Here is a 20,042-nt window from a genome sequence, read left to right as displayed (position 1 = left end):
TAAGGATAGCAGCTAGACACAAAACTAGCACAAAACCTTCATATTTTTTTTGTTACTCAGCAAAATTTATATACCACTCTAAGCAGTTTTATTTACAACATTTCTATGAAACCCCTGAAATCAAATTTCCAAGAAAGGTGGCAATGATGAATAAAATTCAGTAAATCATGGTGCAAAAACCACAGCAGAAAGAATATGCACCTGAGGTTAAAATTCTTGGGGAACGAAAGGTCTGTCTGCCTGCTGCCCGAAATATATTGGTTTAGGTATCCGGCAGGTAAGTTATATGTGGTTTTACCCATTGAAATGAATGAACATAACTAAGTCAGGTATAATAACTTCAGTGGGTAATTTAAACTGAGTAAAACGTACTTGAATACCACCCACACTCTTTAGCTGCCACATCTGACTTCAGATAGTGGGGGCACTTTGAAGCAGTAACTTGCAGTATAAAGTATGAAGTAGTGCAAAGAATCAAAGCCTTTATAAAACTGAAAATTGTCTTACAATCCTATACCTTTGAAATCATGGTGTGTAAATGTTATATTCTTTCCTCACTAGGGTCGTGTTGGATTTGGCAATATCTGGAAGAGTTAGGAATTTCTAGAGCTGTTCTGTTTTGTGGAACAGACAATAAAGTTCATGTTTAACTTTCTAACTGGGATATCCTCTGAAGCCGTGTCATGGAAGGCTTGGTTATTTTAAACCCACCAGTTCCTAATGAAACACAGAGAAAGGAACAGTTACCTGCACCAGAAGCTTCCATCTTTAATAATCTTGTAGCATAGCCTTGAATGGAGAGAGAGATTAGCTTGCTTTTGCCTAGATATAAAATGCCACAGAGAATAAGGAATCTTGCAAGTAAGTTTAATTGTAAAATCTTTACTGAAGAGAGCCAAAGTCACAACAGGGACACTGTATGCCCATTTCATCCCCCAAGAGGAATGTAGTTTGAGGGTGCCTGCTTCTATCAAAGAGCACAAAGCATAGAGACACTGTCGATTCATATGCTAGGGCCTTGTAAGAACATGCTGAATACTGAGCTTGCTGTTAAAATAATATATAATAGAGTGGTGCTTGGGATTCTAGACAAAGGACTCTATGAAGGAATGCAGTTAATAGATGACATCAAATATTGCAAGACAGCAATAACATTGCAAGGAGTATAATCAAATGAATATAAACATTTAAATTGCTTTTGTTAGACAGCAAAGAAATTCATCCAATTGTGACTGAAGAGCTGGAACAAAGGACCAGGAAGACAGCTATTGAGGTATTATGGTGTTTTAAAATATTTTATTCCTTATACCTTTGATTTAGTTTCTGGACTTAATTAGGGAGAAAAGTTAATTTATTTGAATTCTTTCCCCCATCCCAATAAATTTATAGTGAAACTTTTACATCCTGCTGTACAATATAAAACAAACTAACTGAAAATAAATAAGGAAAGGGAATGCAAAGTAAATACAAAGCCATCTTTCAGAGGTAGATCTTAATCAAGTGTCACACAGAAAGGGCTGGAGCCTCCCAGCTCTCACCCAGGAGCTTCCCTTTCTTCTCCCACTCTGGGAGATCTTCCCTTTCCAGCCTTTCACGCAGGATCATTCACCAGCCAGCCATCTCCATCATGTGCATACAGTCTCCTCAGTGATCCAGAATAGAAACCACTCAAAAAAAAAAAAAGAAAGAAAGAAAAGAAACAAGAAGAAAAAGAAGCATGAATATATTTTTTTAAAAGTTTTTCTCTCTAAATTCGCTCCAAATTGTACACAGAATCCTTTCTCTCTCAGCTCTGTCTCTGTCAGCTCAGAATATTCCGTAATCTCTCCATCCATGGTTCCATTCCACTTCTCCAACATCATAATTCCACTGCAAGACTATTTTACTTCTCCAGGCACCTGTGTAAAGGTCCTCTCCATTCCATCATCTACTGCCTCCAGCTTTATCATTCCACTCTCTTCTTCTGGCAGGCCTTGTTCTGGCAATCAATATTTTTCTCCAAAGCTTCTGTGTCTTTAACCTCATCTTTCTCTTGACCATTTTCATTCACCACCTTATCCATCTCAGTTCAGATCTATTTTAGTTGCTCATCCAGTAATTGCTGTATGATGCCAACAGTCAATGGGGGGGGGGTGTCCAACAGTGTTTTTGCCATATTGAGTGTTCTTGGTCTTAGTGACAACTCACTCTCCACTTTAAAGTTTATAGTCTCTGCCTTAAAAGCTTGAGTCTCCTGTCTTCTTATCTCCAGACCTTATTCTTTTCCCAGTTTCACTTTGCAGCTAGCACTTTCATCAAAGGGATGGAAGGTTGAAAATAGCTTTCTAACTTTTAGAACACCCCTTAGCTGTTTATGTTGATACTGCATGTCAAATTTCAGACTCTCAAAGGAACTTTCCTAGATTTTATTACCAGAATATTCAGGTTTTCCATACAGACATTTCCATGCCTGTGAAATAATGATTATCCACTTTTAGTGTAAGTACTGGATAATTTAACAAACTGAGCATGCCCTAACTACTAATTTTTGGAGTCCTGAAAGATTTTCCTTCCCTTCACTTCATAGGACCCACAATGTAGAAGCATGGAAGAAGAAAACCTCTCTGAAGAGATTCAACCAGAATTGATTTCCAAAGGTAAATTCCTGTTTCTAACGGCAGTGATAAACTGTTGCAGGTTATAATCTTTGGGATGAATCAATAGAATTAAATATTACATTTCATAAAACATCTGATCCACATCAGGAGGTTAGTCATGCAGCCCCAGTTGTTCCTGGGGAGTGAGACTTGCATTTAGTGCAGCTTAATTTAAGTGGGTGCAGATCGATCAGATATATATTTTTTTTAGGCTTCTGTAAATTCTTTATTGTACATCAGTGAAGCAAAAAGAAAAGAAAAATTCCCTTTTGCACAGCAACTGCTTAGGGCCCAGCCTGAGCACCATGCAAGATGCCGTGTACACAATCCACAAATTGCAATATCAGGACCAAAAAAAAACCAAGTGACTGGAATTCAAGACCAGTTCTGCTGCACCTGTTGAAACCAAGCTGCCATTTGACAGAGGAAAGGGGTCAGTCATACAAAAAAAGGCTGCCACTACAATCACTACTAGTTTGCCCTCTGCATGAACATCAGAACTTTGTGAGCTCTCTAGCGTGTCTCAAGCCTAGCTCTTTTCTCAACGAGAGATCCCCACATTTTGTTGAATGGCTGTTGCTGCTGACCCATATTTAGATGTCTCTTTCCCCAAGTCATTCTGCTATATGCAGCGTGGGAACCCCTGCAGCTATTTCTCCCTCCTTCAATGACTCGGTAATAATACAATGAAGCAGAGGCAGCAGTGATCAATCGTTGAATGTTGCTGGTAGGTGACGTATTGTGCCTCAGAGGCTCCACAGCATGGCCACGGCCCTATAGATGCCCACATCGTGGTAACTGAAGTAGCAGAGGCCAGCAAAGGTGAGCGCTGAGACCAGGTAGAGGCCAGTGTTGGCCAGTTTAATAGAGGTTTCTCCATGGACATAGTTACTATTTGCCCAAGGCCCCAGTGACCGTGGAGTGTGTCAGTGGCAGCCAATGAGTAGTCCATGGTTGGTCCAGGATACAGGTAAGCTGCAGGCAGGAGCCCAAGCAGGAGGCCACTGACTGCTCACTCACCAGTCCAGTGCAGAGAGGCAGCCTTGGAACCAGCGACTCTCCGCCGTGGGGTCTGCCCAGCCCCACCTGCAACAGCCCCACTGCCATCTTGCACCGTTTGCCGTCCAGATCTATCAAAGGTTATACAAGGTCAGGCAGTTGACAGGTGGGTGTCAGAAGCAGCCCCCAGAAGGCTGAACAAAAGTGGTTCCCCACCCTTGCCATAGTGTTAAGTGTACTAAACGGAACTAAAAGTAAATGTCTGAAAAACTATTCCGCTGCACTAGCTGTTTTCAGCATTGGAGAGAGAGATCTTAAATCCTCATTTCAGTTGAGCCCCCCCCCCCCATCCTTTCAGTTTAAGTAAATTTAGTGTAACTCAAATTTAACCCTTGTGAGGGTTGTATACAGCGAAGTAGTTCCATCAGTACAAGGACTTCCGGTTGTGCAATGGAATGTCCCCTCCCTCTCCCTGTGTGCCCCCTAAACCTGTTCTGGGTGTTTCCTCCCACCCTCAAGTGCAAATTTGGGAAGGGTGCAGAGAGGCCATGGGTACAGGGTGTTGTTGTGCATATGGAACTACTGCCTTGGTAAAGTATTTCACAATTTCTAAGATATTTACAAGGGAGTCCATTTGCTTTGATATGTAATTCTTGTTATATAAGGCAAATGTTAAATTTGCAAAACTTTTATTAGAGACATTTTTAGAGCACTCCCTCTGCTTTGTTTGAGATTATTCTACCTAGGTAAAAGGAAGTTGTTTATAAAATAATCATGTCTTCTGTCAGGGCTGAGTGTGCACAGCAGACAGTGAATTTCATAGTTTGAAACTGCAAGGAATGTAAACACCCCATTGCTGTTTGAGAAACTAAGATCCAACTCTGTCTTTGACAGTATATTTAACAACTGAAATGTTCTCTTGTAGTTTAATGTAGTATCAATGAAAGGAACCGTGTACGTGTTTTCAGTGGTTTAGAGAAAGAGCATTGTTTTTGGAAGGGCTTCTTGGATTAATACCAGTAGCTAGCTATAGTCTACGTTTACAATAGGAAGTTCCAGTAAATCAGAATTTTAAACATTTTAAAGTTGGAATAAGCAACTGGGAGGCACAGGCTTCCTGCCTATTGCTCAGCATAATCCTTCAACCCCAAGAGGCCTCTCTCTGCAGTGCCTGGGAGCGAGCAGCCGACCTGCATAAGAAAGAGAGGGCTCTTTGAAAGCCTTTGCTGCTGCTGCTCATGATGGAAAGGAGGGGTTGAGGAGCCCTTTTACTGTCTCCTGACTGCTGGAAAGTGAGTCAAGACAGGGAACAGGCTAGAGGCTTATGCACATCTGACACTTGAATCCCTTTCCTGACAAGTGACATCGGAAGAGGAAACCTGGTTGGTGTCCTCCACATTACTGTATTGCAACGTGAACGAATTAGAATTGGTACTACGGGATGCTGCCCGTGAAGTGGCCAATGAGAATTTGGATATTGGGTGGGGGTGCAAACTGTTATAAAGCAGGAGAAAAAGCAGATTCCTGAGCACAGAGTGTAGCTGCTATAGTCCCAGAAAAGTTTCCTCTGAAATAAGGCTAACCTATAAATAATAGCATAATGGGAGTTTGATTATTTTTTAAGTGCTGAGTATTTTTTAAGCTGCTGAAATCCACATGAGCAAATTTATAGCTAATGGGGATAAAATGCATATGCATTGGGATGCAGTAGGCCAGGCATGGCCAAATTTGGCCCTCCGGCTGTTTGGGGACTACAGCTCCCATCACCCCTAGCTAACAGGACCAGTCATCAGGGATGATGAGAATTGTAGTCCCAGAACATCTGGAGGGCCAAGTTTGGCCACGCCTGCAGCAGGCACAGCACCTCTGGACTGAAGCCGATGGATTGGGGTGGGGAGGTGAGTAGGAAGGTCTGCCTGAGGACTGCTTCCTGTGCCTTTGTGTAGAAATATTATTTTTCTGTACAAGTTTCTAGCTCAGGGGTCAGCAACCTTTTTCAGCTGTGGGCCGGTCCACCGTCCCTCAGACCATGTGGTGGCCCGGACTATATTTTGAAGAAAAAATATGAACGAATTCCTGTGCCCCACAAAGAACCCAGAGATGCATTTTAAATAAAAACACACATTCTACTCATGTAAAAACATGCTGATTCCCGGACCGTCCGCAGGCTGGATTTAGAAGGCAAATGGGCTGCATCCGGCCCATGGGCCTTAGGTTGCCTACCCCTGTTCTAGCTGAAACTTGTTTGCATAGTTCTGAGAGCACTTCATAGTAGTTCTTAAAATCCATCTTGGGCTTGTGGTTAACATACTGTTAAGGAAATGTAAGTATAAATCAGGAATCTCATACCTGCCAGAAGTCACTAGGAAAGTGTCTACATCTACCATATAGAGATAATTGGTTGACCTTACAGATTCATGAAATGATTGAGTGTCACGGGGCTGCCAGGGAACGCCTTTGAGGAGCGGGAACAGTCAGAGGGAGATAGAGAGGAAGTGAAGGATGGGGAAGAGAGGGAGAGAGCCCGGAGGCAGGAAGGCTCTCCGATGCTGAAGCAGAGCCCCAGCACCTCACAGGAAGTTGAGGAACAGATGGAGAGCCTGTGCCATCTGCACAGGAAAGGAGAGGGGTAAAACACAGGGATCAGAGACGTCCCCACCTTTTCTGTTGGAGGAGAAGCCAGAGAAGACCACTCCCTGAATCTGAACTGGACGATTCGGACGCATGATTGTAATGTGCTGCTTGTACATATGTAAAATAAAGAACTGTAAATATCTCTCTGAGTGAGCAGAGGGTGCTTATTGCAAAGAGCATACACATTGAGACACTGCTTTGTAAAGCACTTTGAATGCTCAGTGCTATTAATAGTCCTTTTTTCTGCCTTTCTGCTTTTGTTTTTTAGCACTTGAAACAACAGATACTTCAGTCGTAACAGAAGCAGAAGTCCAAGTTTCAGGAGAGAAATCATTAGAGGTTTGCATTTCTTTCTTGTCTTACTTTTCTTTGCTGAAGATTTTCTTTCTTTTCTTTTTTTTAAAAAAAAAGATTACAGTTTTTAGGAACCTGTCTATCAAAGGCATGATTTCTATGTTGGGATAGCTAAATGAAACCGCCTTGTTCCGGGGCAGTATCACTCTTAATAGCAGACAATGGAGGCAAGCAACCAGGGACAGCTGTAACTTTGATGCTCTGCTTGGCATCTTCCCTGACGCATCTTGGCTGGCTGCTGTTCAGAACAGAATGCTGGACTAGTTCCACTTTCAGTCTTGATCCAACATGGAAATATTTACTTTCTCATCTATTTCCTCTCTTCCTCTTAGTTGCAGGTAGAAATACCTGGTCAGAAAGAAGAGAGCTTCATGCCAGAAACAGACAGACATCCTGGTATCGAAGAGGGTGAATCAGGTAGTTAACAAATAAATACTCCTGCCTTGTTGTCTCTGGCAAACATTTGACTAGTAGTTTGCATGGGATGGTTTACAGGCCAATCTGATTTAGAAAAAAAATACGTACAAGGTTTCAGCACTCAGCACTGAAGACTAAGTCTTCAGAATTTTTTTTTAAAGGGTTAAATTTATTTTGCAGGTCATGGTCCAGTGTGTCAGATTTTGGGAGAAGAAGCTGAAGAGAGCCAGTATTTTGAAGCCAGAGCAGAATCTAATGCGGTATACTTTAAATCTGTTTACAGATATATTACTTCTCAACATACTGCTTGAAATGCTTGCTCAAAGCCACATTCCCCATAACGGGTGCAACAGCATCCATTAATTCTCATTACTGTCAATGCAATCAGTCGTGGAACGTAGGATCAAAAATGTAACAAAACAACAACATAAGCACTTCTCAGAGAATCTCTCGTCCCTTATAGACAGCTGCCTTGTTGTAGCTTTCCTCAAAGTAAACTGCAAATGAGCTTCCTAGAAGACAGTTTTACCTTCAGCCTTTTCCGTGATGTCTCTTTTCAAACCAGCTTTAGGGTCGTAGTTTGGATTGACATATTTACTGACAGATGAGCATTTTCTTTAAATTCTTTCGTGATTTATAGTAGTTTCAGAGATAATTAAAGACGGTGCAGCTGGTATTTTCTCTAGAGATTAATTTCCATGGTGCTTGGGCAAGCTATAGTTTCTCCCACTCCAGTCGCTCACCCATCTGATAGGCTTTCTCGATTCCACATCAGCGAACAATCCATCCAGAGCATGTAGGAGGAATTAATCCCATGTTGCATTTGTTACGCAGAGATAAGAACGACAGATAAACTTTGCTGTCAAGCCACCACTTAATTACACCTTTTGGAAGCTTTTTGGAAGGAGATGTGGCTCCTCCTTAGAAGCGGCTTATCAGTTATTTCTGTCAGAATAATTTACGTAACTAGTTGTGGTGGCAACCTTTAAATGTAGTAGTTCACAATGCCGTTTTGTTAGTACTATAGCACGCAGTATTTTAACATGTTTTATAATTTCATAGGAAACAACTTCCAGGGACTCAGAAGATACCCTTGAAGGTGATGCCAGGTCTCTGCAACCTTCATCAGAAACTGTAGAAGGAAAAGGTAACATCAGAGTTACAGAATTTTCCTGAAAGGGTTAGAAGACACCTTTCATTTTTGGGGAGGGACCAATGAAAGCCTTTGTTGGTGTTGGGTTGGCAACCCCAGTTCTTTTCTCTTTTTTTTGGCCAATTAATTTTTATAAGTTTTCCAAATTTTTAACAAATTAATTCAAATTTGACACAAATGTAAAAATTGACCTCTATCCCCCCCCCTTTTCAAGGCATCTTTTCCCTCTCTCCTTTGCTACTCACAGTAAAATGCTTTTTCTTAATTTCCAATATTTTTCCATCCATTCCTATTTCCATCGACTGTGCATGTTCAATTCCTGCTTAAACTTTTCTCTGACTATTTTCCTAATTAATCAAATAGAGTTTATCTTCCTTTATCAATCCATATAAATCATTAATCATAATTTTAAATCATATTTCTTCCAATATAACTTTACACAATATGTCTTTACACATTTGCAACATTCTAATTAACAGTACTCAAGTTTTACAGACCTCACAAACATTCAGAAACATCTCCTGGTCTACCTTGTTATTCAGTTCCCTTTTCAGAAAACAGACAACCCTTCAGAGACTCCTTCCTGCTGGATGGAGAATAGTCCACCCATGTCTGGACCACAGTCTAGTGAATAAGTAGAACTGCTGCTCCTGTGTACAGTCAAACCTTGGTTTCGGACATCTTGGCTGCCAAACATTTTGGAAGCCAAACACCAAAAACCCGGAATTGAATGCTTCCGTTTTCTAATGCCCCTCACTTGCTGGCGTCCCTTTGAGCCTCGGTTTTCAAATGTTTTGGAAGTCAAATGGACTTCCGGAACGGATTATGTTGGAAAACCGAGGTTCCACTGTATTAAGCAAATATCCTGTTCCCTTGCATACCTACCCCATAGAACAGGGGTAGGCAACCTAAGGCCTGGGGGCCTGATGCAGCCCATTTGCCTTCTCAATCCGGCCCCCGGACGGTTCGGGAATCAGCGTGTTTTTACATGAGTAGAATGTGTTCTTTTATTTAAAATGCATCTCTGGGTTATTTGGGGGGCATAGGAATTCGTTCATTCCCCCCCCCCCGAAAAAACATACATACATACATACATACATATATATATTCCAGCCCACCACATGGTCTGAGGGACAGTGGACTGGCCCAGGGCTGAGAAAGGTTGCTGACCCCTGCCATAGAAGTACAGGTGTATACAGTGATACATGATGCAGCAAACTGTAGGATAGGTTATAGCAGCTGCATATTCGTTGATGTTTATCTAGATTGTCAAAGAAGTCGAAATGATGGGGTGTGCTGCAAGTGAAAACCAGGCGATGTACAATTCAGAGGAAGTCACTGGTTTAAGCAATTGCTCAAAAATGATGGTGGGGATTTAATTTGTGTTTTTTAAAAAAATTAAAAAACGTTTTTTCCTGCAGATGAGATTGTTGGCAAAGCGGATATTTGTGAAAAGTCAGATGAGAAATCCAGTGTAAATCCTGTTGAGGCAAGTAACATGGCCTATTCTGATAGTTATTTGAAAGTATACTTTCCTGATGGATGGCTGGTGAAGGGAAGGGAAGCGAAGGTCTCCCAGTATGGGAGGCTGGGAGAAGAAAGGGAGGAGAGAATTTGCTGAATTCTGACAGAAGTACCCAGTAAGTCGAGTTGCTTCAACCAGAACTGATCTTGTATTCTGTATATATTCTGAAGTGCACGTTGGAGTGGTTGTGAGCACTTTTATCTGGAAAGTGCCTCACTAATTGGTCCAAGCAGGCTACTGGGGGCTGTAATAAACCGCAAACCACTCAGAATAGCTCCACTGGTTGACCTTGACACAAATAGGTAAAGGTAAAGGTACCCCTGCCCGTAGGGGCCAGTCTTGACAGACTCTGGGGTTGTGCGCCCATCTCACTCAAGAGGCCAGGGGCCAGCACTGTCCAGAGACACTTCCGGGTCACGTGGCCAGCGTGACAAAGCTGCATCTGGCGAGCCAGAGCCGCACACGGAAACGCCGTTTACCTTCCCGCTGGTAAGCGGTCCCTATTTATCTACTTGCACCCGGAGGTGCTTTCGAACTGCTAGGTTGGCAGGCGCTGGGACCGAGCAGCGGGAGCGCACCCCACCGCAGGGATTCGAACCGCCGACCTTTCGATCGGCAAGTCCTAGGCGCTGAGGCTTTAACCCACAGCGCCACCTGCGTCCCATTTGACACAAATACTAAGTAATTATTATCATTGTGAATAACGTTGGTGCACACCAGAGCTTATAAATGGTTTAACTTTCCTTGGCTATTAAGAATCCATCCCAGCCATGGTTTTGATTTCAATGGGAGAGGAGACATTAGCGGATTTGTAATTCTCCACTGAAATAGCGAAACTTAAAAGAAAATGTTTGACTTAATCTATGGTGTGTGAGAGAGGTTGGGAAAGATGCTATCATATAATGCGACTATAATGTGAAGAATCACTATTTCTGGACATGTTGTGTTAGTTTTGTGGGCACTAGTAAGTGAAAGCTTACACAGCAATAAATTGGCTAGTCTTTTAATGTAACACAAGACTCTTTGTTCATAATCCAGTTGCCTTAGTGGACACTTTGAGTTGACTTAAACAACTTTTGTTTGTCCTTTTCTTTAGGAAAAAAAGCAAGTACCAGTTAAGCGGAAAAGAGGAAGACCCCGTAAATATCCTATTGAAATAATGGCATTGCTTGGTAAGTACAGTGCTGCGTCACCATGGAAAATGTACTTCAGCATTTCATTAAACTCAGGAGGTTTATTTTTCCTTTCAGGTCAAGTTTCAGAAGCTGACTCAAGAACTGGAAATGTAAGCATTTAGATGGGTATTCTGTTTGGATGCTCACATATTGTGCGATTGCTGACTCTCTGTGGAACACTGTTTTTATATTTTTTTCAATGGCAATAACACAACATTGGCCAGGATCCCATGGGCTATTAAGCTGGTTCCCTGAGCTCAAGACATTACCCTTGTTTTCTCCCACACTATAGCGGATTATTTTTTAAATGGAGGGCACCTTCAAAAATAGTTGTGATATTCAGATAACTCGCGATTTCCAGTGGGTTGGTGCATATTTTCTTTTTTTGTCACCTGCCTTGGAGGTCTGTTGTCAGGCCAGGAAGGCAGCATATAAATAACTAGATGAAGTACCTTGCCTGTATTTTCTTCATGCTATTATTTTTATATCCCTCACTTTCTCCCAAAGGCACCCAACACATCAATAACAATATCATTAAAAACATTTGAAAAGCAATCAGGTTCTCTCACTCCATTATTTCAGGGTTGCCAGTATCTTTCATCCACCAAATGGCTGGGAAAACAGGAATGTTTTTAAATTGCTCCTGAAAGCCAGTAATGAGGAAGAAGGAGAAACCTCACTCGGCAGGGCAGTCCACAAATGGGCACTGACATGGTCAGCCCCCAGTGGAGGCACCAACCAGGTGTTTGCCTGTTTGCCATAAGGCATGAAATCTCTGTGGGAGGAAGGCATAACTGCTACTGCATAAAAGAACTTTTAAACTGGGGGTATGAATTGGCCCAGAACGTGTCATATACTGGATCACTGCAGCACTTAGTGATTGGCAGCTGAACGTGTGAGCTTCATTGAAAGCAGTGGTTTTAAAATGTTTGCCAGCTTACAGAAAAGTCAACTGTAGATTTCATGGCAAAGCCAGGTGTGTTGTTGTGTGATCTGAAAAATGGTCTTGAGTTGTAAAATGTACTGCATAGTAGATTTTTGCGGGTCTTTGGACCATAACAAAGAATGTGCTTGTGCATATTAGATTATTTTATTTTTATTTGCATTAACTGAAGAAACAGTATAGCCCTCTTCAGGACTTAACACCTTAAGAGAGAACGCATGTAGAGATTAAATTCAAATATGCACCATTCACCCTGCCCCCAACCAGAGGCACCTGAGTTTTTTGGCACTTTCACACAGTAGAGAGCCTTGCATATCTGCAGAGGCCACTCATGGGACTAGGAATCTGATCTTCCAGGGTTCCCACTCTTGCAAGGAGCCTCTATAGATCTGCAAAGCTCTGTGCTGCAGAAATGCACTGTCAATGTCTGAAGGAGTCGGGAGACATGTGGCTTCATTGGGGGGGGGGGGGAGACATCTGTCCTCACAACCCCATTCAGTGGGTGTTTCCTCTTCGAGTGATAAGACCTAAACAGGGCCTGAAAACAGTGTTTTAATTTTTCTAATCCTGCACTATAGAAATATACTGCTATTTTTGTTTTTAATTAGATGCAGCAGTCTTCAGGTTCTAGCAGTAGAGAGATGATTACTCCAAAAGGTAATTATTCCAAAAAAAAATTCTCTTTGGAACGGAAAAAAGAGTGGAAAGGATGAGGTGCATCTGTAACTCAGCCATTTTTCTTGAAAGAGTTACTACTCCAAAAATTCAGATATAGCCTTATACAGTGGTACCTCTGGTTACGAACTTAATTCGTTCCAGAGGTCCGTTCTTAAGCTGAAACCGTTCTTATCCTGAGGCGCGCTTTCGCTAATGGGGCCTTCCGCTGCGTTCGTATGTCCGGCACGCAATTTCTGTTCGTATCCTGGGGCAAAGTTGGCAACCAGGAGTGGCTACTTCCAGGTTAGCAGACCGTATAACCTGAAGCGTTCGTAACCAGAGGTACCACTCTATAAACTCTTGTGGATCTACAAAACAATGGTGCATGCAAAGACCTTCCCCTGTCTATTTCAAAGGTGAGTAAAACACTTTGTCCAGCTTCCAAGTGGACTGATTTCAGTGGCATTGACATGGATGCCAGAGATTTCCCACTTCTGTGAGTAGGGCAGTTTAGGGTGCTTGGGTCAAATGGCAAAGTAACCCTGGTGACTCACTGCTTCATACACTGTTCCAGTAAGATTTTGAAGCGAAGCAACTGCATGATTTACTCAGGCTGCTGGCATGGGAAGTAACCAATTGCATCCACCTTTTTACCAGACTGTAGCATTTACAACTAACATCAAGCTTTTCAAAATCCTGAGCTGCCTTCTGTTTGCCATTGGTTGACATCTCTGTGAGAAATAACTTAATTTTTGCTTTATTATGCTGTAGCAAATTTTAGAAAGAATCCTTTTTTTTAAAGTTCCTTGGTCATTTAAGTTTAATTTAAACGAAAAGTGATGGTTATAACAGTTTGTGTGTTCAGAGTTGCAGTTTATGTAGAGTTCTTAACACATTTTTTTCTTCCTTTTTTAGTCAAAGGTTCACTGAATGAGAGACACAAAGTAAGTTCAAGATCTTTTAGTGCAAATTGTTTTCCACTTTGATCCTAAAAATGTTTGATTTTTGTGGAGTTGTATAATTTAGCTTAGGGTCATTTCTCTAATGAAAACTGTTTCATTGGAATTGAATTACTGAATGAAACCAAGGTCCATCGTTTCCAGGTTTCTGTCTTCCAGCATAATGAAACAATATGCCTCTGGGTGCTTATGAGTAGGGCATAAAAGGAAGGCATCCCCCATCCTCAGTCCTTAGAATTTTTTAATCCTTGATACATTGCATCTGAATGTAAAGGCTCAAATTAAGTTGCTGGCAATATCAGTGCTCACACTGACACCTGAAAAAATATAGATGAGGCAAATGGAATCTTGGTTCCTTGGAGATCAGGAGACAACATTTCTTTTACCTTGCTCCTAGAAATTCTTGCTCGTTCCTAGGTTTTGCAATACAGTGGCACCTTGGTTCTCAAACTTAATCCATTCCAGAAGTCCGTTCCAAAACCAAGACAAGCTTTCCCATATAAAGTAATGCAAAATGGATTAATCTGTTCCAGACTTTTAAAACAACCCCTAAAACAGCAATTTAACATGAATTTTACTATCTTAACGAGACCATGGATCCATAAAATGAAAGCAATACTCAATGTACTGTACTATAAAATAAATAAGACAGTATTGTAGATGATAAAAATTTAAATTACAATTTTTTCTTACCTGCACTGATGATAGTCATTGTTTGGGGGGGGGGGGTGCTTTTATTCATTTCTGCAATCACACAATCGATCAGTAGCTGAACTGGGTTCCACACAGTCACAAAAACAAATTAACCAAAAAAGCCTCAAAAACCAAAACTCAAAACAAATAGCAAAAACAAAAGCGCCAAATTTAATCCAGTCTGGAAGTGCGGTTGACTTGTGAAATGTTTGAAAACCAAGGCGTAGCTTCTGATTGGTGCAGGCGCCCCAGAAACAATAGCCGACAGCCGCATTAGATGTTTGGCTTCCGAAAAACGTTTGCAAACCAGAATGCTTACTTCCGGGTTTTTGGCATTTGGGAACCAAGGCGTTTGAGTACCAAGGTATCACTATATGCCTTATTATACACCTGGTCATGGGTAGCAGTTTGTCATCTATGAGCTTTTCTAATTCTTAAAAAACACAAATTAAAAATCTGAATCTTGTTGCATGTTTCCCCTAAGTGACGTATGTATTTTGTGAATAAGTACATAAATAGAGTGTGCTGCAATATGTTCCTCTCCTCTCTGTACTGTCAATAAATTTATAAGCCCTCTTATGAGTTCCCCTTGTCTTTTTTTTTCTCAGCCAGAAGCCCTGTATGCTTTCAATTTCTTTACTGTTTCCCCCTTTACTTCCAACTATTAGGAAGCTAAAGAAGGGGAGGCAGAGGTGGCTGTGCGTCGAAGGGGAAGGAAGCCCAAACGACCTCTAATTCCATCAGAGGAAACAGGTAAAACACTGAGGTTCTGCTTCTCTTAACTTTTTCTATTGTTTAAGGTGCATGTTAGCTTATACAAATATCAGTTTTATTATCCTTTATTCATCGAGGGGAAAATCATTGGGTTATGGCTAAAGTAAATATTATGGGGAAATGTGCAAATTGCTGTAATCTTATGTCAGGAATGGTACATCCCAGCTGCTTGCCTACAACCTCTTGGGTTTTCTATGAATTCTGGCTGTGAACTAAAGAAGTAAACTATTGTAAATGTTTTTGGAGAGATTTTAAACAAGTATGCATTAAAATGCTACGGAAATGGAAAATTACTTACTCCACTCACGGGGTCCATTTAGAATTCACCTTCTAAAGTAAGTATCCATATCCCTTCTGGAGGCTTGGGTGGAAATTTGAGTGTGTTTATAAAATTTTGTAGGGAAGGACACACTTGAGCCAGACAAAAAACGTCTGAAACTAACACTTGCTGTTGAAGAGGAGACAAAAGACAAAGATGAAAACAAGGAGAGTGGCGATAACGGAGGGGAGGACAGTGACAACAGTGATGATGCTGACGAAATGCATTCAGGGGCCACAACTCGGTCAGCCTCAAGATTGGAAGCACAAAGGTAACGTTGGCTCTGCAGAGACTTGGGCAGTGGGCTAGATGTGTCACCAAGCACGGAGGGCTGTGGTGGGGATGGAAGAAGTCCAGAGCAGACACAACCTTGTACTTCTTTGAATCCTGGCCTCTGACTCCAGTCATTAATGAATCCATCCCAAATCCAGTTCTGCCTCATCTTTCTGTATAAAAATATAATAAAGGCATCTTGTTTGTGATCCCTAGCTGCCAAAAATTTTGCTCAGCTGTTGCTTATGGAAAAAATGACGAAACTTTCTATATATTCCATATTCATACTTTTATTTTATTCTAAATTATTCTAGCCAACCTGCTTCTTCAGGAAGCAAATTTGTCTTACAACCTTCCCTCCCTTGGTGATCTCTTAGCATCTTGGGTGCATATATTTTTTACAGTTAAGTGGTGTATAATTTTTTTGAAATAAATAAATGTATTCTAGACCAATGAAGACTTCACGTCTAGCAATCCAAACTTTATTGCAGAAACTGACTCCCTGGGTAGGAGTCAGAGAGGTTTTGCCACATTATTAGTTTTTGACTAATAACGTGTCTCTTTCCCCACCTCTCTGTCTCACTCACATGTGTGGATGCACACACTGGAGGATACATTAGCTAAGGGACCCAAGGGCCATCTAGTCCAACCCCCTGCAATCCGGGAATCTCTACCAAAGCATCCAATCTCTGCTTAAAAACCTCCAGTGAATGAGAGCCCACACCTCCCGAGAGAGTTCATTCCACTTTCGAACAGTGCTTACCGTCAGAAAGTTCTTCCTGATGTTTAGTTAGAATCTCCTTTTCTTATAACTTGAAGCCATTGTTTGGGGGCCTACCCTCCAGAGCAGGAGAAAACAAGCTTTGTTCCATCTTTTATGTGACAGCCCTTGATTAGAGGAGATACGATCACCATCTTCAAATATATCAAGGCTAAACATACTCAGCTCCATCAACCGTTCCTCATAAGGCTTGGTTTCCAGACCCCTGTTCATCTTGGTTGCCCTCCTCTGCACACATTCCAGCTTATCAATATCCTCCTTAAATTGTGGTGCCCAGTATCAGCAGTTCCACATTAAAATCATTCCTACTCCACAGTAGGAATGGACCATGTTGTATAATAGGAAATGTATATAACAAAACACTGATGGCAGTTCTGTTAGGTCAAAAGAAAAGGCCTGGAGATCACATCCTTTGCACCTGAAGGTCTCAGGCTCAGTCCCCAGCAGCTTCAATTAAAAGGATCTCTAGCAACAAGGCTTACAAAGTCACGATCATCGTTTTATTTTTATGCCATCTTTCCATAGTTAAAACCATGCTCAAGGCAGCTTACAACATGAAAATATTTACAGTTACAAAAGGAGTCATAAACAAAAAACATCAAAAAGTACACAATAAAATCAAGCCATTTTCACATAAATCATCAGGTCTAAAAATAAAGATACTAAAAATAATATCAATAACAGCAACAGAAGCCCCCCAAACAATACCCCAGCCCAATAGTCTGTTCAGCAGTCTCAGCTTTTGCAGCTGGAACTCGGTCCAGGCCCTGCCTTCCCAGGCCAGGTGGGAAAAGGGCCAGCAAGGCAGGAATCCGGTCTTCCAGGACATATAGCCAAGATGGTCAGGTCAGCTCAGACCTGAGTCAGTGCCTGTACTGAGTTACCGTGCCCTATAGGACGCACTTTTTCCTATCCAAAAATGAAGGGGAAATGTGTGTGCGAATGCAGGCTTTCGCTGAAGCCTGGAGAGCGAGAGGGGTCGGTGCGCACCAACCCCTCTCGCTCTCCAGGCTTCGCGCAGCTCTCCGCAAGCCGTGGGAGCCCGGCGCTGGGCTCCCACGGCTTGCGGAGAGCTGCCTGTTCTGGGGGCTGGGGTCGGGGGAAGCTCGGGCTTCCCGCGCCCCAGCCCCACGCCTGGGGAGGGAATAATTCCCCCCCCTTTATTTCCCCCCCAAAAAACTAGGCGCGTCCTATAGGCCAGTGCGCCCTATAGGGCGAAAAATACGGTAAATGGACTAGTGGATGGAATCTGTTTAAGGCAGCTTCCTATGTTAGCATAAGGGACCAATTTAGAAGCAGTGGGCTGTGCAAGCTCAACTCTGCCTGCTTATCACTTCCCCACTCCAAACCACCACCCTGTTTCTCCCTCTGCTAGGATTCAGGTCCTTGCTTGTGATCGAAACAGAGACTTAGCAGTCCGACTGGCACATTTAACTTCAGAGAGCAGAATACCTCAATCCCAACATGAGACTGCCGAGTATTGCTACTTGCTTTTGAATGGCCAGTGTAAGAGTGTCTCTGAAAGCACAGATTCATTTTTAATTTTTGTGCTACTTTATTATATTTGCTAGGTAACCCGTCCTGTTTACATATGCTTATCTGCTCATTTTTTCAGAAAGCAGCCCAGCAAGCCCACAACACGAGCCACATCTAAAAATCAAAGCCCTGGTGCAGTTCCTCCTCCAAACCATCGAAAGTTAGCAGGGAGAAAGCAGTCACCTGCCGTCGCAAAATCCAATAAATCTCCTGGGGCACAGTAAGTATGGAAATGAAAGCCACTTCTAGCTTGTGAATATCTCTAGGCCGTCTTCTCCAGAGTAATTTCACCGTGCTTTTTGGTTTGTTTTTCAGTTCAAGGTTACAGCCCACCAAGCGCAAAAGAGAAGCCAGCCCCATGGTGTCTCCTAAGAAAAGTCACCAGAGGGGCGATGAACCTGAGGCGAAGAAGTCCAAGCGATAGTTTTGCCCCACGCCAGACAAATGGGGAAGGGAAAACAAACAAACTCTCCTCTGCTTCTTTGCAAAACAAAGAGGCTTTGCATGCGCTTGTTTCCAAGGTATAACATGTTACCTATGTAACATATTTAAACAGCTTTATACACTATTTGTTTATGCAGAAGTCTATAAGCATTGCAAAAGTTTACTTTGAACCTCAAGTAGAGATGGTCGAGAGTGAGACTCGCTGATGCTTCCAATCTGCTCATCACCAGTGGCCTCTTAATGACACCCTTTGTACATAAGCCACATATTTTAAAGAAGAATGTATTTTACTGCGTATGAACTTAATCAAACAGCAAGGACTGTTCTGCGGGCTGTTCTGATGTTATCTTACGTTGGTCATTTTAACTGGATTCTTAAATGTTGTGCAGCCATCATTAGCATTGTCTAGGGCGCGGGAAGGGACTCCTTTTCAGTGAACTCAACAAATCTCTGATTAACTGGCAAAGTACTTCCCTGCATGTATTCAAGTCAAGTAGAATTAGTATAAGGAGGAGACTTTACTTTCTTTCCTCACACTCGTGGCTTTCTGTATGGTAAAAGTTTAAAAACTGCATTTACAGTGCTTCGTAAATGCACCCTATTCACTTGGAAATATATTATCATCTGTAAATTTTATCCCAGCGTCAAAGTAGTTAGAGTTCATTCAGATAGAACTAGACCCCTTCAGCTGAAACAGTGGAAACTGTCTCATTTTGAAGCTTCTAAATGTTTTTCTCTCAGTATTTCTCTTTTTCAATTGAAACACTGAAATTAAAGTATCACCTTCAGGATTTAAAGATCTTCACCATTTATCTCACACTTTATATACTAGTATTAAAAGAGAATGTAGCCTGGCCCTCCTGCCAGAATCATTAGTATACTTACATTTTACTCTCACAAGAACAAATCTTCAAGTTCGGTTTCATGTAAAGTTTTGGGGTTTTTTTTAATTATTATCAGAATTTGTCTCTTGCAAGGATGTGGTAAGTTGCCAAATAACCTGAGATTATTTTAAAATGTTCATATTCATGTTTTATAACCAAATTCAGCATTCTATGTTTTTTAATTTGTTTTCTTTTTGTTTTGGGGACTTTTATTGTTGTAATGTGATTTTTTCTGTCAAATATTCTACTTTGTTTCTTACTGAATTTTTATATATAAATTATAAAACGTTTCCCAAAACTAGAGTCCTGTATTTTTTTTAAGTCGCTAGATTAACTTTCTCAATGGGTAAGAAAATTTTGTTACCCATATTTTTCGCTCTATAACACGCACCTCACCATAACACGCACATCGTTTTTAGAGGAGGAAAACGGGGGGGGGGGGAATTCTGAATGAAACAGTGGATGTATCATTTTTGTGCCTCGTGCTGTGGCCACAGACATGTGATCTGATGGTGAATTTGGGGTGACCCAATGCAAAAATCCTGAGAATCCCTGTGAATCTGTGCTTTGTAACCACGTTTTTGCACCATTGCGGTCCCAGGCAACAGTGGTTGCATGATTTTTTTAGTGCAGGCTGTAGCCATGGACATGCTATGTGATCTGATGATGAATTTGGGGTGACCCAATGCAAAGGGCCTGAGGATCCATGTGGATCCATGCTTTGTAACCACGTTTTAAGTGGGGAGGGAAGGAAAAACACAGAAAGGACAAGGAGCACGGATAGGACTTCCGGAGGCGGCGCGAAACAGCAATGGCGGTCCTCTTTGCGCTGTGAAGAGGGGCTCCGCGAAAAAGGGTCGTCCGCTGCGGCAAAGCGGAGACCCAT

General features: G+C 41.8%; 1 protein-coding gene and 1 long non-coding RNA gene across 2 annotated transcripts in view; one reads left to right on the top strand and one right to left on the bottom strand.

The window, feature by feature from the left end:
* The window catches only part of LOC310825234, a 213,222-nt gene extending 195,321 nt beyond the window's left edge, over positions 1-17,901 (bottom strand). The window contains exons 1-2 of the long non-coding RNA XR_014555183.1: positions 17,529-17,901; positions 16,213-17,182 (exon numbers count right to left, since the gene is read on the bottom strand). This is a non-coding gene — a long non-coding RNA (uncharacterized lncRNA). The remainder of the gene's footprint in view (positions 1-16,212; positions 17,183-17,528) is intronic.
* The window catches only part of BOD1L1 (biorientation of chromosomes in cell division 1 like 1), a 37,617-nt gene extending 18,163 nt beyond the window's left edge, over positions 1-19,454 (top strand). The window contains exons 11-25 of the mRNA XM_083757276.1: positions 1,206-1,273; positions 2,567-2,636; positions 6,538-6,608; positions 6,956-7,040; positions 7,221-7,300; positions 8,103-8,187; positions 9,615-9,682; positions 10,815-10,890; positions 10,969-11,003; positions 12,445-12,493; positions 13,409-13,437; positions 14,814-14,898; positions 15,320-15,509; positions 17,908-18,048; positions 18,144-19,454. Of these exons, the coding sequence (XP_083613402.1) occupies positions 1,206-1,273; positions 2,567-2,636; positions 6,538-6,608; positions 6,956-7,040; positions 7,221-7,300; positions 8,103-8,187; positions 9,615-9,682; positions 10,815-10,890; positions 10,969-11,003; positions 12,445-12,493; positions 13,409-13,437; positions 14,814-14,898; positions 15,320-15,509; positions 17,908-18,048; positions 18,144-18,252 (1,241 nt within the window). The 3' untranslated portion in view covers positions 18,253-19,454. The remainder of the gene's footprint in view (positions 1-1,205; positions 1,274-2,566; positions 2,637-6,537; positions 6,609-6,955; positions 7,041-7,220; positions 7,301-8,102; positions 8,188-9,614; positions 9,683-10,814; positions 10,891-10,968; positions 11,004-12,444; positions 12,494-13,408; positions 13,438-14,813; positions 14,899-15,319; positions 15,510-17,907; positions 18,049-18,143) is intronic.
* The last annotated feature ends 588 nt before the right edge of the window (positions 19,455-20,042 follow it).

This window comes from Podarcis gaigeae (assembly GCF_964106915.1).
Source record: "Podarcis gaigeae genome assembly, chromosome: 9".
Taxonomy (NCBI): Eukaryota; Metazoa; Chordata; class Lepidosauria; order Squamata; family Lacertidae; genus Podarcis; species Podarcis gaigeae.
Note: the sequence above shows the minus strand (reverse complement) of the source record. Positions and strands in the feature narration are given on the sequence as shown.